At 46.8% G+C, this 17,386-nt stretch overlaps 1 protein-coding gene across 1 annotated transcript; it reads left to right on the top strand.

The window, feature by feature from the left end:
* The first annotated feature begins 1,958 nt into the window (after positions 1–1,958).
* Positions 1,959–14,593, top strand: PIDD1 (p53-induced death domain protein 1). Its single transcript, XM_058026783.1, has 15 exons — positions 1,959–2,247; positions 3,964–4,377; positions 5,037–5,240; positions 6,096–6,150; positions 6,325–6,526; positions 7,187–7,315; positions 7,612–7,791; positions 8,362–8,509; positions 9,519–9,654; positions 9,886–10,036; positions 11,340–11,463; positions 11,815–11,933; positions 12,352–12,459; positions 13,425–13,630; positions 14,350–14,593. The coding sequence occupies exons 1-15, from the start codon at positions 1,974–1,976 to the stop codon at positions 14,591–14,593; spliced, it is 2,694 nt and encodes an 897-aa protein (XP_057882766.1). The 5' UTR covers positions 1,959–1,973.
* The last annotated feature ends 2,793 nt before the right edge of the window (positions 14,594–17,386 follow it).

Here is a 17,386-nt window from a genome sequence, read left to right as displayed (position 1 = left end):
GGGCTGTGTGTCCGTGTGTGGGGCTGTGTGTCCATGTGCGGGGCTGTGTGTGTGTCCATGTGCAGGTGTGTGTGTCCATGTGAAGGGCTGTGTGTGTGTCCATGTGAAGGGCTGTGTGTGTGTCCATGTGCAGGGCTGTGTGTGTCCATGTGAAGGGCTGTGTGTGTGTCCGTGTGCAGGGCTGTGTGTGTGTCCATGTGCGGGGCTGTGTGTGTGTCCATGTGCAGGGCTGTGTGTCCATGTGCGGAGCTGTGTGTCCATGTGCAGGGTTGTGTGTCCATATGTGGGGCTGTGTGTCCATGTGCAGGGCTGTGTGTGTGTCCATGTGCAGGGCTGTGTGTGTCCATGTGAAGGGCTGTGTGTGTGTCCGTGTGCGGGGCTGTGTGTATCCATGTGCGGGCTGTGTGTCCATGTGTGGGGCTGTGTGTCCATGTGAAGGGCTGTGTGTGTGTCCATGTGCGGGGCTGTGTGTCCATGTGCGGAGCTGTGTGTCCATGTGCAGGGTTGTGTGTCCATATGTGGGGCTGTGTGTCCATGTGCAGGGCTGTGTGTGTGTCCATGTGCAGGGCTGTGTGTGTGTCCATGTGAAGGGCTGTGTGTGTGTCCATGTGCGGGGCTGTGTGTGTCCATGTGCGGGCTGTGTGTCCATGTGCGGGGCTGTGTGTGTGTCCATGTGCGGGGCTGTGTGTGTCCATGTGCAGGGCTGTGTGTGTGTCCATGTGCGGGGCTGTGTGTCCATATGCAGGGCTGTGTTTCAGAGTGTCTGTGGCACCACATCTATCCGTGTTTGTTGGCCCTGAGGCTGCCTCTGTGGCTTCTGGACCCACCCTCTGGTTCCTTCACCACTGACAGTTTTACAAAGCTATGGCTGATGGACCTTTTTCATACGTGTCTGTAAGGGGGCTGTGTACACGTTGTGCACCATGTCTTTGTAAGAAATGCTCACCTTTATACTAAAGCAGTAGTTTCACTTTTATCCCATTGGCACTCAGTTTCACAAACTTGGTTCAACAAGGGCGCAGCACAATTTGTGAGCTGCCTCTGGGTTCTGCTTCCTTTTCTTCTTGCCTTTACATTTCTGCCCTTTGAGGGGATGACGCCTCCCTCACACTGTGCCTTGGGAATATCAGTGCTGCTGTGTCCCACAGGCTAACGCTGCTCCTCAGGGTGTTGCTGGGGCGTTATCTTGTTTCTGGCCTGCTGGCCTCGGACGTTGGAGCCAAGTTTGTTCTAATTCTGCATCACTCAAAGGAAACTTCTGTATACCAATTTGATCCATGGCAAGGTTTACAAAGAGCTCCTGATATTCACACCATGAGCCAGTTTAATTGCCAAGCTCAGGAGGTGTTGCTCCTGCGCCACCAACATGCCTTTTCTAACCCTGTCGCTGGTCCTGACACGTTTTCTCTGCTGCCCTTTGTCCACTTGCTTTTATCCCATTGACACTGGGTTTCACAACCGGGTTCGATTGGACCTGTCACAGTCTGTTAGCCACCTCTGCGCTCTGCTTCTCACTCAGCTCTCCCTGCCCCAGTTTTCTTCTCTATTTATAAAGCTTCCTACTAAGGCACCTTGAAATCTGCATTAGGCAGAGGCATTTACATTTATGTCTTTTAAAGTTAATATTGGTCTTTATTCTGATGGTGCATAATTGCTCCATTCCCTGCTGAGATGTTGGCTGGAAAAATTCAGAGGTTTTCTCTAGAAGGAGAAGGCTCTGTGACATCTGTCATGCTGCATTTCTGTGCTTGTTGCCTCCAAAGCTTTCAGTAACATGCATGTAATCTTTCCTACCATCTTGCTGTGATTATGAACTGTTTCCAGCCACTCTGGACTGGGGCAGGAGCCTTCATTGTGAACTTGTGTTCTTTTTCAGAGCCATCTTTCCTCGTCTCCTTGTCCCAGCTGCCTTGTGGTGCTGCCAGTGCCTGCCTGCCTGGCAAGTCAGAGCATGTCTGGACCCTGTGGATGAGATGCAGAAGATGGCAGAGCTGCTGGGGCTCAGGGATGAGTGCGGGGAGGGGACTTTGGGGGCTCCTGCCCCGGCTGGCTCCTGCCTTGCTGACAACAGACTGAACCTGGATGTTTATCCTGACGGCTGCCGCCGTTTCCTCCAGCTGTTTGAGGAGCAACAGGGAGAGCTGGTCCAGGTTGAGTTCCTCCGGCTCAGCAGCAACGATTGCCTCCTTGACACTGCCCTGGGCAGCCTTCCTCATCTGAAGCACCTGAAATCCCTGGTGCTTAAAGGTAAATTCTGGGGCCCATCGCCATCCAGCTTTTCTAGGCTCAGATTTTTTGTTAATCCTTTTCTCCATATTTGCAGGACAAACTGCCCTTGGAAGTGTTTTGTCCCAGTGCCCCTTACCTCAGCTTTGGCTCAACCTTGCTCAGACCTGAATGCAGATTTCAACAAGATGCAGCTTCTGGGCTCTTACTTCCTCCCTTTGTTTTTACAGCTGCCTGGGGACTGGGTTTTTGGAGTCTTGTTGGGTTGATGCTGCAGCATTTTCTGTAGCCATTCTCTAGAAGAGCATTTCTGGAGTTATGCAAGAAGAAGGGGATTGAAAGGTGTTGAATCTTTTGGTGAATGTTCAGCCCCTATTTCACTTTTGAGAGTATAATAAGCTGTATTTGTTGTGTTTCTGTCTGAATCAATCCATGCTTTATCCTTGCTTACTGTCAGTGACTGTAGGTTTAGCGAAGTTCAAGACAGACCAGAAGAGACTGTTCAACATTTTATCTAAAGTAGGACACAGGTTGTGCTGGTAGTTTGGCAAAGTGTAATAACTGTTAGAACTATAAATATTGGGTCATTATTTGACTGTCTCATCTATTTACTGTGGTAGGATATCAATACAATTTGTATAATTTCTGTATCAGACTGAATAATTTGCTCTTTGGGAGGTAGAATTTTAAAAATAATTAAGAACAAAAAGGGGGAGTTTGGGGGCAGAATTCAGGATTCCAGCTGAAAACTGAGAAGTCTGAGGTTTGTTTCTATATCTGTCACAAATTTCTCATGTGAATAATTTGATTTGCCTTTCCCTCCCTTTAGTGAGATGGCAATAACAGCAGTACCTTTTATCAGTCTTTTTCTCTGAGATGTACACACACCCTGAGAATCCTGAAGTGAAATAAAGCAGTTCAGTAAAATCTTATGTACAAAGTCCAATGTGCCTGTTGGTTGTTCTCATTTTGTACCATTGTGCAGCAAAAAAAAAAATATTTGGTGCCCTCTGCTGTATATGGATATAAATAGAAAACAGTAGAGAAGGAGTATGAAACAATGATTAAGTGGAAAAGTTTGGAAGTTTCCTTTTGTTTGCTCAAGTTATTTTCCAGGGGTGCAGCCCTTCTCTAATTTGAGTGTCACAAGCTGGGATATGGAACTTTCATTCTTCCCTCTCTGTGCTGTCTGCCACACAAAATACTGAATTATCTACTTTCCCTCCCACATTTTCTCTGCTCTTTCCTCAGGTGTGCCCTCTAGTCTTGCAAGGGCACATTTCAGTCCTCAGGGCTGTTTGCTTCTCAGCAGCATGGATAAATCCTTGAGGGCAAGGACTATTTCCTTGATCCATAAAGTGTTGTTGGCCACCGGTAGTGAGGAAGAAGTGGGGAAGGAGAGTGGGATCTTGGAGGTGTATGGGCCACCCTGCTGAAGTGTGGTAAGTGTGTGGGGTGGCCTGGCTCGTTCTCAGCTTTGACTCTAGATGTGTTTAGCAGAGCTGTGCTGGTTCACTGTGGCATCTCCTGATTTCATAACAGCTCTTCATTTCTTACACCCCTTTCACTGATCAGGAAACTGAGGCATGGAGCAGAAAACTCACTTCTCTGAATACTTTGTGATTAGTGCTGCTCATTGTTATCAGTAACTCCCAATCTTGTGGATCTCTGTGCTGAGTCTCACATGAAGTTCTCCTGGTAGCATAGTGACCTCTTCTTCCACTTCCCTCCACCCAGGTGGCCATGCTAGGGATGAGTTTGGTTCCTATCAGCATGGCTCCCTGACAAGCTTGCCACCAGACTTTGGGAACCTCAGGTGTCTCTCCCACCTGGATCTCAGCTTCAATAGACTCTCCACCTTGCCAAGCTGCATTCTCCACCTCCCCAGCCTCCGTGTGCTCATGGTCAGCCACAACAGCCTGGTGACACTTCCTGAGGACTTTGGCTCTCTGAGCAAACTGACTTTCTTCTCTGCAATGAAAAATCAGCTGAAGGACTTACCTCAGAGCATTGGAGAGCTGTCAATGCTGCAGGATCTGAATCTCTCAGAAAATGCTTTGGAATTGCTCCCTGAAGAAGTTGGGAATCTGCACAACTGCACAGAGCTGGATCTCTCTGGGAATCGCTTATTGAGCATCCCAGACTCCCTAGGTATGTATTTTACAGGGGAAGAGAAGGACATGGGCTTGCCAAGCTTTTGGTACAACCTCTGACACCCTTGGTCTCTATCTCCAGAGTTGTTAGCATAAATCATTTTATATTGGAGCCAAATGGAAAGGGTATCCAGAAGGATCATGCTTGGTTCAGTCAGTGCCTTTGAGCATTAACAACTCTCTGGACCACCCTTTCTGTTTCTGTGAATCAGCGACACTGCTGAGATTTCAATACAATTTACAATAGCTGAAGATCTGCCCTGGGTGGTTTTGAGTGGCAGAAGAGCTGAGGTTTGATGGGGTGAGAATCTGGGCTTGAAATGACACTGTCCAGTGTGGACCAGTCCACAGAACTGGGCTGTGACTTTGGCTGCCCAGCTTCCTGGGTCCTCTATTACATTGTGACCAAGGTTGTTTTTGATGCTGTTACAGAGCTGTCTTACTTGTAGCTGGAAAGAGAGGACAGAGGAGGCTGTGTTGCCTCTCAGATAATTCCTTGCACTCCTTTTTTTTGTGAGCTAAAGGGATGTTAAGCTTTTGTGCTTTTCCCTCATTATGTGTGTGTTTACATGGGCTGAGGAGAGAGGGAGGGTTCGAGCTGATATGCAGTTCAATTAACAGCACGGATGGGGGGTCACTTCTTGTTCCAACCTGCAGCCAATTTGAAGTCTCTGCGTCGGCTGCATCTGCACAGCAATCTCCTGGTGACAGTCCCTGCCTCTCTTGCCAGCCTGCCCAACTTGTCCAGACTTGATCTGCAGAACAACTGCCTGCGTGCCATCCCTGCTGAGATCCAGGCCTTGCCGTTCGTGCACGTCCGCGGCAATCCCTTGGGAGAAACGGAACCGTCCCCGCAGGCTGGTAATTGCAGGGCTTTTGCTGCTGTGTGTTCTGCCCAGCTGTTCCCTCACTCAGCCCAGCATGGTGTAGATGGGTTTGGATTAGAGAAGACAAGCAGGGGGGAATCAGATCAGCATTTCTTTCTCTGGAATAATTATTAAATTGTAAGGATACAGACAGTATTGGTTATGTTTTTATGAGGCCTATCCCGGTCTGAAGGGCTCAATGGCTCCTGGAATTGGGCTTCTTAGTAGGGTTTTACAGTGGAATTGAAAATGGGACTCACAGGAAACAGATCAGGAGAGGTCCCTAAACGGGTCCAGCCTTTTTAGCAGAGGTAAGCACCAGTTCCTGGACTTGCTGCATGGCCCTAAGGCTGTGGTGGCTCATGCTAGAACCTCAGAGAACAGCAAGGGGTCATTTTGCTGTGCAGTTACCTCCTGCTTTCCTGAGGTTCACAGGCTGCAGAGGAGCAGCTCTTAGTCTTAGAGGAAGGTGATGAAATGAGCAGGAATCTGAGCAGGGTTTCCCAGAGGTGCTCATGTTCACAAGAGCAAGCACTGATTCCTGAGGTGTCCCCAGGCAATCAAGCATGGCCCCGAGAGCTGCAGAGGGAAACTGAAATATTTTCAAATTCCCTCTGCTTCTGAGTTTCCCTGGGGGAGAGCTAGCATTTTCAGTATGTCCTGGGACCTCGAGGCCACATGCCATCCTCTTGCTGCAGTGTGTTCTGGGGCCCACTGCAGTGTGACCAGGATTCCATTAATGACTTCTGTCAGATTAGGGTTAAGCCAAAACTGTTCAGCCTTTCTTTGTCTACCTTGGTTTAAGTAACCTCTGTCTCCTTCTCCTATCTAAATCTTCTTATTGCCACAGATACATCCAGTACCAGAAGGCTAAAAAGACTCTTCCTTGCATCAGGAGAGGGCAGGTAAGCCTCTATTTTTAAGAACTTACATTACAGACAAGGTGCATGGTGGGTATTGCAGGAATGAATAGCATTCCTCAGTAGGCCAGTAAAACACAAGTATGAGATTATTCTGTCAATTTTTGGAGGGCTGAAGTCATTGCACAATGTCATTAATTCATGAATGTCTTCTGGAAGCTTTACTGTCACCTCTGAAGGCTGCAGAGTGGTCCTGGCCTGTGGCATCCATTTCTACTTTCCTCCGGGGGCTGCCTCTGCTCCTCTGCGGATCCACTTCCGATCCCTCACGCCAGATCCGCAGTGGGTGAAGCTGAGACACCACGATGTCCTGCTGAGTAGAGTCCTGGAGCTGCAGCCTCATGGCATCCAATTCCAGCAGGTGAGGATACCCCCAGGTCACCTCCTGATGAATCTGCCTTTGCAGTAGCTCAGTAGAGTTTTCTGAGAGCGCCTTTTGGGACCTGTTACCCCCAGTTACCCCCATCCACGGTGCTTTTCATAGCTGCAGGACCCCCTCTGAAAGAAGCCCTGCTGCAGAGAGAAAGGAGACAGCCAGCTTCTGTGATACTGTGCTGGTCTGGCACCTTTGCCTTGCCCACTGCTCCTGATTGAGCTGAGCTATAATCTTTCTCACTCACAACACTCCTGCTCTACCAGAGGATAAGTCCATCATCTGGCCTTAGCCTGGAAGGAGAATGGTTTGCATCCTTCTCTAAGAGTCTGACTGTGTGGTTTGCATTCAAGCTAGGGAGTAGTCACACCACCTGCCAGCCCCATCATGGCTGACAGCAGCTTACTGCAAAGGTTGCTTTGACCTTTTTGCTCAGAATCTGCTGAACCTTTCCTACCATCAAAGTTTATAGCAGACTTAACATTTCCTGTCACCTCCCTGGAGATCACAGGGCAGAGCGGGTTCTTTGATTCCCTGCACACAGGCCATGCTCTGCTCTCTCTCATCTGCATAGGAAGCCACAGAGCAGAGCTGGCCTTGGTTTTATCCTTTCAGCTGGTGTCTCTCACAGGAATGCTTTTTTGCCAGGAGGTGCAGATCTGGATGCCATTTATCTCACCTCAAACCCCTCACCAGAATGAGGTGGTGGTTCGGACCTTCAGTGGGCAGAGCTGGAATGATCTGAAAACAAGAGTGAAGCGGAAGAGAAAATCAAAGGTGAGCAGATTGAAATTACCAGTGACACACTTCGTTCCTGTTCCCCTCTTTGGTTGTGCCCAGCCAAGAGTGAACCTATTTGAAACATCTCATGAGCTGTGTTTTGACCAGCTGCAATAAAATTTAGTGGATTTCAGCTCCAGGTTTCCTCTCTCATGGAGAGAGTTGATGAGCTGCATCCTGCCATGTTTCATCCCTGATTTAGTACTTTCTTCTGCTTGGCTGGTGCTCATTTTCCTGCCTTTATTGTATTAAGTTATATACCTATATGTTTTCTTCTTTGTCCTCTGTCACAGAAGTGTGTGGCCCACTGTTGTGTCCTTCACTTCTCTTGGTTCCTTGTTGTGTCTCGACTTGTCCAAAATGAATGCAAAGTGCCAGCAGAGGGGACATTGCTCTTTTCCAGTGTGGATCCAAACATCAAAGTGGTCTTTCCTCCTGGAGTCACCCAAGAGCCTCGTAGTGTCAAGCTGCAGGTATGCATGCTTTTTGGTGAGCTCTGGTGCAGCTGTTTCCTCATGTTCAGTACAGAACCAAGCAGAGATGTCTGCCCCAGGATAATTTATGTCTAGACGTGGTTGCTTCATGGGCTGACCCATCTCAGATCACCTTCTCTCCTCACTTCCATGCAACATGGGCCTTGCTCTGTGCTGTCCTGTGTGGGAAAGGGATCTTCAGCAGACCAGTGGGTAGCTGCTATGAAGGGAACACAAAAAGATTTTGCCTCTTTTTCCCTTGCAAATTTGACCCTAAAAGAACAGCTCGGTGAGAACTGGGGGTGGCAGGGGAATCTAATGTGGATCTAATTCTAAAATCACCCGACTGAAATTAATTGTTCTGTAGAGCTGCTAGATGCTCTTGTAATACTTTAAGTCCATCCCAGCCAGACAGGTTGCCAGACTTCAGTTGAAGTTCACTGTGCTTTATTTCTCAATGGGCCCTGCAGCAAGAGCAGCATTTGCCTGCTGGGTGTTGGAGGGACTGAGTGAGCAGTGTGGGAATTTGGTGCCTGACTGCTCTGCTCCCTGTGCTGTCTGCACATCCAGGTGCTGCCAGTCTCTGCAGAAGAGATAGAGGAAATCACAGCCCATGCAGAGTGCAGAGCCAGTCCCCTGCTCTACCTCTCCCAGGACTCCCCGGCGGATTTTCTCAAGCCAGTGAGAATTCAGCTGCCTCTTCCACCCGGGATCACAGGTCAGCTTATTCCCAAAATTGACAAAGGGAAATTCCATGTTTGGAAAACCACAAAGGGCAAGAAAGAATTTTATTTGCCTCTGCTGTTGTTAATAAAGCTTGCTGCTTTTCCTGCAGGAACAGCAAGGCGTGTCCGCTGACTGCGTGGTGGTGCAGAGCGGTGCGAGCTGAAGGTAGTTCAGGTCCATCAGATCAGGGCTGGGGTTCACAGACCAGACAAGCTGGGAGAATGGTCTTGGCAAAAGGATTTCTCTGCCAAACCATATGTGTATGTTAACTGCTGGTTTTACTGAGGCACTCCTGCCCACTGAGGAGATGCATTGTAAAAGGGTTTTGATTCATGACTGGGAATAGCTTGAAGCAAGAAATGAACATGCTGCCTCCAGGGGTCTGCCTTCTCTTTTCCTTGCTTATGAATCAGGTGCTGAGCTACTGCATTTAGAAATATATGATTCTGTGCTAAGCCACATCCCACTCTGCCAACTGCTAAAAACAGCCTCAGTCATGGCAAGGATCCCTCTGTTTGCTGAGTACCCTGAGTGTCCTTACTCCTATTTTCTTTGACCTCTCCTGGTTTTCTTGTAAAGAAATACATGGCCTTCATTATAACACCACCTGGTATTTGTATGCCTGAAGTGCATCAGGATTGAAAAGTGTGTGAGATGTACATTAGAAAGAGATAGAACTTAATTAATAATCCTAGATTTTAGTGATGAGAATTGTCTAATGAATCTGTTGGTGGGAATGAGCACACTATCATTTTAACTCTGCATATTTTGCCAGAATATCCCAAAAGCAATGGGATAGCCTGGTCCTTTTATTGCTGCTCTTCTTTGACCAAAGTTCAGTTCTGGATGCTGAAGAGAAGGCTGTGAACCCTTACTTGGTGTCTTTAAAAAGTAAATCACCCAAACCTGTGGCTGGGTTTGTAAAGCCATGAATAAAAGTTTCTGCTGCATAGAGCATATGCATATAGCATATAGCATCTCGTGATCTTTGGTGTCTTTAGGGCTGAATTTGGATCGGTCAAGGCTGCATATACTCCACGGTGACCTGGAGGGCCAAACCTGGAATGACATCACCAGTGAGGTGGTGCTGGAATTCACCCATCTTTATGCAGTGTTTGAAGTCACTCACTTCTCCTGGTAAGTGCAAGATTAGTCCTGAGGAAAAGATGGGATGTTCCTCTGCCTTGCTTTTCCAACACTCTGACCAGAGGCCATGACATTACCTCTATCTGTTCCCTCTTCCTTTTACAAGTCATGCCCAGTGTAGCACTTTGTCTCTACCTGTCATTCTTTCCAATCATGTGGGTGTGACACTGGCACCTTTCTCTGGGTAGGGTCCCTCATTTTTTTTAAATTCCTTGTCTCCAGGTACTGGCTGTGGTACACCACCAAGACCTACATTGGAGGCATTGCCAAGAAGGTCTATGAGCGGCTGCGTCTGTACCAGGTGAACTTCATTGCGCTGCAGAGGAAGAGGGATCCTGAGCAAGTCCTGCTGCAGTGTGTCCCAAAGCACAAGGTTTGATCTGGGTTGCACTGCCTTGCTCCTGAGCTTCCCAGGCTTCCCTTTGTAGGATGCAAAGGCAGCAGTGCACCAAACAGTGACCAGCAGTGTCACCACACTGTTGGTGGTGTGATACTGACTCACAGGGCAAAGAAAAAACTCGTTCTATCCAGTGGCAAATGCCATGCACTGATTTCCTCCCCTGCAAACTCTGAGGTCTGCAGGACTGCTAAAATCAGCTGAACCACAGTTACTGGCCATGTACATGATATTATAATCCAGCAAACATGAGGTAAAACATGTTGCCTTAAATTTAAGTCAAAGTTTACACATCACTTGTCTGACATGGGCTAGTGGTGTGGGCAGCAGCACTGCTTTGTTTTCAGCTGGAGTGGTTAGAAATGGTAATTTTCCTTATGTTCCTTGCTGTTCTCAGTTCAAGCACAGGAACAGAACATATGAGCACTCCTTAGTCTGTTTTAATACAACATCAGGTTAGTTTATGCAATGAGTGTGAGCTAATCTGGCTGATTTTGTCAAGAAGGAGATGGGAAGTGCTCACACATTCTCTTCTGCTGCCTCTTCCTAGGGGTATCAGCCCTTAGCAGTGTTGTTTCAGATTAGTGTGAGCATGAGTGTGCAGCTGTGGAGAACATGTCCCTTGGCAGGCAGTGCAGCTTGGTGAGCTGAGGGTTATTTTATCAGACTGGCACTACTGGGCTGCATATCCAGCTCTGCATAATTCTCTGCTCTGGTTGCTCCTTCTCTTTACCTGTGCTCCTGTATTGAAGTGACCTGTGGACACAAACATCTGCAAGGATTTTTTATATTGGGTTGTGGGCTAAAACGGTCTCCAGATGAGGCATCAATGACACTCAGTGTGAGATGGTTGTTTGGGTGTGTCTGTAATCCTGCTGGGAATGGTCATGGAGTGAGAGCAGTTTACTGTTACAAATAGAAGAATCTAACCCAACTCTTGCACTGCCACTGTGATCACAGGCTACAAAGCCAAAATGAGCTTTCTGGTGTCCTCAGCTGTGTGCTGTTGTAGCATGTGGCTTTTTGCAGAGAAAAGGTATTTGAATAGTGAGTGGGATATGGTAGCAAGTAAATCCCTCCTTGCCTTTGAAGTTAAAAAGACATGTTAAAAAGACAGAGACAGTACTGAAATGCTTTTTTAATGTGTCTTTGTTCATTTGTTTACATCCTTTTCATGTAAATTAGTCTTCCCTGTTGAAGGTGAGAGGAACATCATGGGTATAGCAACATGGGTTGAGGGACAGATGTGCTTCTGACCAAACACTGTTGTCCTTGTCAGGTTGACCCAGTGCTGAAGAAGCTGCAGGACCGCTATCGAGGACCTGAGCCATCCGACATGGTGGAGATGTTCGAGGGAGAGCAATTTTTTGCAGCTTTTGAGCGAGGCATCAGCATTGATATGGGTATGGCAGCATCGGGCTTGTTCTGCTCCTACCTCCCTCCCTCCCTCTTGTCCTGCTCTGTCCCGAGAGATGTTTCTGCTGTGGGTTGTACTCCTCCATGGCATTCCTCTCTGCCTCCAGCTCCCCCACTACTCACAGCAGCCAGCCCCTGGACATTGAACTTGTCACATTCTCTGGTCACATAACTTTTCTGTCTACTTTTCCTTATGAAAGTGCTGTTTGCAGACTTTCATTTCTTCTCATACTCTTGTAAACCTGCAGAGGGCAATAGCCAGGTGGGTTTATTTTTATGACTGATCTGCTTTGCACACTTTTCTCCACAAGTTGAATGCTTCCTACTTTTCTGCACAGATCGCCCTGACTGTGTGGATGGACGTCTCTCATTTATTTTTTACTCCCACTTGAAGAACATGAAGGAAATCTATGTGACCTCCCCTGTGGACAGAAAAGACCAAGCTGTAAAAGGCCAGGTGAACAACCAGTTACACTGACTTCTTGTTTCCTCCTTCATCATTGCTTTTACAATACTCATTATAATAATCTCTGAGTGCTGGGCATGACTCTTTTCCTACCCTCTTCCTCTGGCTTTGCATTTCACTGACTAAACTCTGAACAGTCAAGAAGTGTAATCTCGAAGGATCACTCATCACTTAACTGTCTGACTTACGTTCCTGCCATTAATTTTTGGGGTGCTGGCAGAAAGTCCAGCCTTTATGGCAGAACCTCAGTGCTCCTCCCAATTACACATAATTGAGAGGCCATTTTTGTGGGCTGAGGATAGATGAGAATGCTGAATTCATTCTTTCCTAAATGGAAAAGACATGGTGCCAATAGGCTGTGCTACTGTGCTTGGATCAGAGCCTCAGTGCAATCTTTCTCTTTGCAAAGGTCTCTTTCTACCGAGGAGCAGTTCCAGACAGCATCCCTGAAGATGCCAGCAGGAGGAGAAAAGGTCCAGACTCCCTCTGGCTTGCTACTCTGCCCATCAAACTACCTGTAAGTTGTCTCCTACAGAAAAATTAATCTAGATGGGGTAAGAGCATGGCATTTCTGCTCAGCTGATTTTGTTTCCTCCATGAGAAGGCATGCAATGAATGAGCACATGGAATAGCTGCCCAGTCGTGTCATGGTGGAGATTTTGCACTCCCTGTGAGCAAGCTCTTCTGAAACAAGAACATGAAGAGCTGGGAGTGGTCTCCACCTCTCCTGCTCATCTTGCCTGTCAAGCACAGGCTTGTTGGGTGGGTGGTCAGAGAGTCAGAGAGGGTGGATCCTTTGAATAAATGAGAATGTAGTACGCAGGGAAGCTTGTTGTAATTAAGGGAAGTGTCTGTTTTGTTTATAAATTTCTTAGTCACACAGCTCATGCAGCAGGAGAAAAGAAAGGAATAGGATGAGGTTGTTATGCTGGATTTGAACATAGACGTTGAGTGCAGGTATTCTGCAGTGAGCTTTAAAGGCTGGGTTGTAGGTTACAGTGAGAAATGCAACTTTTGCTTTAAGTGACATTTGAGAAGCCTAAAACAATAAATACCTTGGTAGGCTGAATACTTCCCTTCCGATCACGTGTGATGATCTCACATCCCTTTCTGACACATGTAACCTCAACTACGAACCTACACTAAGTGCTCTCTTACTGCTGAGGCAAATATGCTCCAGGGATGTGGTTTATTTTAAACTGCTCTGTAAATGCAGGAAAGGAAATTTCTGATGTGAACTATGACTGTGAGCATTACAATTTGATATTTTCCTGAGGCAGTGAGCATTGCTGGTCACTGCCAGTGTAAGTCCTCCTTCCTTCTTGCAGCCTGACCCTTCAGCCCAGGCTTTCCCCTTGAAGTGACACCAAGTACTTCCTTTCTCCCAGTAGAAGGAAGGAGATTTCACTGTGGAGACTGAGTGGCCGGACACTTTTCTATGAAAAGAAAGAATGTTCTTTCTCTCTCTTCTTTGTGACACAGCAACTGAAACCCCGGTGGGATGAGAACCCCAGTCCCCTGTATGGCTTCTCCTTCCCTCCCTTGAACCTGGGCAATGCTGAGACTGGCTACCTGACACAGGCAAACCTGCTGAGCATTGCTCGGCGTGTGGGAGCTGACTGGCAGAGCATCGGCCTCAACCTGGGCCTGACCTACCAGCAGATTGAGCGCATAGGATACAATAACAGGTGAGAACAGGACACAGTAACCGACAGTGATGCATTATATATGTCTGTCCATCTATCTGCAGTGTAATAGTATAAATCAATGCTTGGCCGGTTGAAAGTTCTTCCACTGTAATTGTTTCACTGGATTAAAGATGGGTTGACTAATGATTCTTCTGAAAAGAATGCCTTTTATCATGGGAAACTGATTATGTTCTCTTGCCATTATAAAATAAATTTTTTTGTTTGAAAAACAAAATCGGGAAATAACAAACTTGATGAGCTTTGTAGTTCAGCTGAGTTGCATTCCTATTCTGTTCTGTGATCAGATTCCTGGCCAGACTCCATCTCTTACAAAGAGAAATTATCTATGGCTTTAATAGTGAATATCATTGTTAATCAAAAAGAACTTGTGGCACATCACGGGATATGCAGTCTGACCAAAAAGCCAAAGCAGTAGGAGAGAATTTGACTTGTTATAATCAAACTGGTGAGGAAATTATATTCCAAAGCAGAATGCCTTAATTTGATACTTCTATTAGGAAAATATTTTATAGAGAAACATCCATGCAGGAACTGCAACCCCTGTATGCTGGGTAGGAAAGAGGCAGGCCCACTGAGTGCTTTGTGTGTCTGGATGGCCTCTTTAAGGCTCCAGCCATGGCTGCCACTTAGGTAAGGTCTCTTTGGTTTGCTGCTCAGGAGAGTGTGTTGGTTACTGCTGCCTTTCCTCCTTTCTTCAGAGAGGACCTCAATAAGCAGATCCTGGACATGCTTTTCTCGTGGGCTCAGCAGAACTCAGAGGATCCTGACTGTGTGAGCAAGCTGATCAGAGCCCTGAAAGAGAGTGGCCGCCAGGACATCGCTGATGAGGTGGAAGCCATCGTTGAGCTGGGGCGGCAGAAATACAGCGAGTCCATCCGCCGGCTGGGCCTGGAGCAGGAGAGCAGCACTGAGGACTCTGCAATAGCTGTGATTAGCACCTAACAGAGAAAAATGGGGCTTGTGTGGACCCCCTCTGTGTACTCAGAGTGATGGTGCCTGGGGACTGCTCCCTCCTCGAGGGCCTGAGGCTTCTTGAGGAGCTGGGCATTGATTCTCTCGGGTCTGTACTCACATGCCACTTCTGCCAATCCCAGGAAGTTTAGAGTGCATTTATGAACCCTTTTTCTACTTCCACTTTGTGAACTTCAGCTTTAGCTTTCAGAAATGTGGAGAAATTTAGAGACTAAAGTGTTTGTCTGTCAGCTGAGTAGTGGCTTAAGTAATGTTTGATGAGTTAATACTCATGTTACATGTATTTATTTATAACTTATTCCTGAAACTGGAAACACTGCTGGAAACACTGGGTGTGAGCATTTGGGTCCATTTGTGCACCAGTGTTTGATAGGAGTGGAGATGCAGTCATGTTATGAAGGCCTGTGATGAAGGCCTGTGATGTGGTGGGGACTGGTCAGCCATTTCTGTCAATGATCTGTTCTGCTCACATGAAAATGTGAACTGTATTCCCCATGAAAATCCAAATCTCTTCCAGTTCCCTTAAGTCCAAACAAAACCTAAGTATTTGTGGAGAAGAAAGAAAAAACTGATTTCTAGAAAAATTACTCTTTTCTTTTGGTTTTGCTCCAAAATCTATCATGAAACAAATAGCCTGCTGCACCTGCAAGCAGCTTTTTAGGCGACACCTACATACTGGTGATCTTTGACAAAGTTCTAGTTTTATTTTACTAAAAAAAAAAAAAAAAAAAAGTAAAAATCCATGACCTCTTCTGGGCCAGACTCTAATTTAAGTGCAATTAAAATTTCCCTTGCAGTTTCTAAGGGGTAGTCCTCATATCTTCCCAGTGAAATGTGACTGTGTAGTGGTGAAGTTGTGGAAGTTGTGACCCCTCCTGAAGTTTGGTGAAAAGCATGATATTAATTTGCATTTTAAAAACTGGTCTGACCAGCTGTGAAATAAGGCACTGTTGTGTGTTTGGCATGAGCCATGCTGAGCTAACTTCCCAGTTTTTCAGCCTGAATATCTTGTATAAGGCTGGAAGCATTTGCTGCTTTTTAGCTGCTCAATGATTTATTACTGAGGTGCCATTCTCTTCCTGTTCCCCATCCCATGATGGCCTTCAGTTAATGATGGTGGAAAATTACATGCAAGCTTTTTGAAAAACTACTGTCATTTAAGTAAATTCAAGTCTTTCAAGACAGGTTTGAATTCAGCATAACTCTCTAAACATTACTTAAAGGGCTGTTCTTAGTCTGAAAAAACAAAAGTGTGTTTAAAAATGCCAGGTTGCACCACGCCAAGTCAATGTGCAATTGCAGGTTGGATAAATCCTGGTGTTTTCTCCCCTTGTGAAGAATCATCAGTGGCTTCCCTGATGCTACTTCAGACCTGCCATCAGTATTATTGAAAGAGAGGCATAAAATCCCTCTGCTTTTTCTCTAATTTAAGGCGGTTCTAACATCTCAGGCTACACAGTGCTTACTGTCCAGTCCAGAGCACTGACAAGGACTTGCAGATCTGAGCTGTCACTTTGGGCCTAGGGATTCCCACTGATCTGGTTTCTTAGGTTGTGCTGCCCCAAGTCTCATGCTGGGTTCAAGTCAGCAGTGCTCTTTTGAATGTGCATTTTATCTTGTATTCTGTGTCATATGTTGTTTGTAATTTTCATGGATACCAACAAGGTATTTGTTCTTTCCTCCAGTTTTGGAGAGATGCATTTGAGCATATTGCTCTCACTGGGAATAAAATCAGAACTTAACTGTTTCACAGCATGGTCTGCTATTCCATAAATGCCTTGAGTGAGATGGAGACTGGTCCCTTTAAACCTGCTGGCAGGAGAACACAGGTGAGCCTGGCTGTGCTGTGCAGCAATGGGAGGAGAGCTCCTGTTTGGATATTGGTGGTTGCAAAGCACAGGACAGACTGCAACTGAGTTAATGGTGTCCCTGGAGGGTGGCTTTGCTGCAGTGGGGCTGAGCCAGAAAACACAATGTTCAGGGAATGAGCTGAGGCTCAGCTGGAGCAGATCTAGAGAGCAACAAGGCTAATCTAGAAGGGACAGTGTGTAGGGTTAGCCTGTCCTCTGGTGAAGGAGCAGGAGAAGTCCACAGGAAGCACAAGGCAGCATCCACAGCTATAACAGGATGAAGCTTGGCTGCACTTAGCTTTCCATTTGTGATAGTCAGACCAGAGCTGAGTTAGGCAATGCTGGAATAAAGGATAGCCAGGCTGGACTCTGTGGAGCACTCATCCAGGCGTCAGCAGAGCTACAGCTCTTCTGGAAAACAGCTGGGTGCCAAGAGAGAGGAAGGTTAGTGCCAGGTGTTCAGGGTACTCTTGCTGCAGCCAGGCAAGTAAACCCGTGACAACCAAACCCATGACAGCTCCATCAGTAGGACAGCTCTTCAGGGTTTGGGCTGATAAGGGAAGGTAAGTGTTGTACCCCAGACAAGGATTGCTATCTCCAGTCTTTCCTGCTGAGCCATAGCTGCTGGCCTGGGCCTCCTTGTGTGCATCTGGCTCTCTCCTTGAAGTGACACCAAAGCAAGCACCCAGCTGAGGACACCGAGGTGCTGGCAGGAAATCAAAGCAACTGTTCAACTCCTCTTTCCTCAGCTGACTTGGCAGCAAATGTTTGAGCTGGAAGAGAGTCAATGGAAAACATTATTTTGAGGTGTGTTATCTTTATCAATAATCTCTTTCATAAGCCTGTAACTGCTATGGCTGATAACAGTTGCAGTAGATGGCTGAAACAGCAAAAGAAATAACTAACCTGGCAT

The sequence above is a fragment of the Melospiza georgiana genome, chromosome 6 (assembly GCF_028018845.1).
Source record: "Melospiza georgiana isolate bMelGeo1 chromosome 6, bMelGeo1.pri, whole genome shotgun sequence".
Classification (NCBI taxonomy): Eukaryota; Metazoa; Chordata; class Aves; order Passeriformes; family Passerellidae; genus Melospiza; species Melospiza georgiana.
This window is presented reverse-complemented; position numbering and strand designations above follow the sequence as displayed.

What these genes read in the sequence shown, in the direction of transcription:
- PIDD1 (XM_058026783.1), top strand. Translation starts at nt 1,974, where the DNA reads ATGCAGAAGATGGCAGAGCTGCTGGGGCTCAGGGATGAGTGCGGGGAG. An exon ending in GGAACCGTCCCCGCAGGCTG is followed by an intron (nt 5,241 to 6,095) that starts GTAATTGCAGGG and finishes TTATTGCCACAG; the next exon opens with ATACATCCAGTACCAGAAGG. An exon ending in CTCGTAGTGTCAAGCTGCAG is followed by an intron (nt 7,792 to 8,361) that starts GTATGCATGCTT and finishes CTGCACATCCAG; the next exon opens with GTGCTGCCAGTCTCTGCAGA.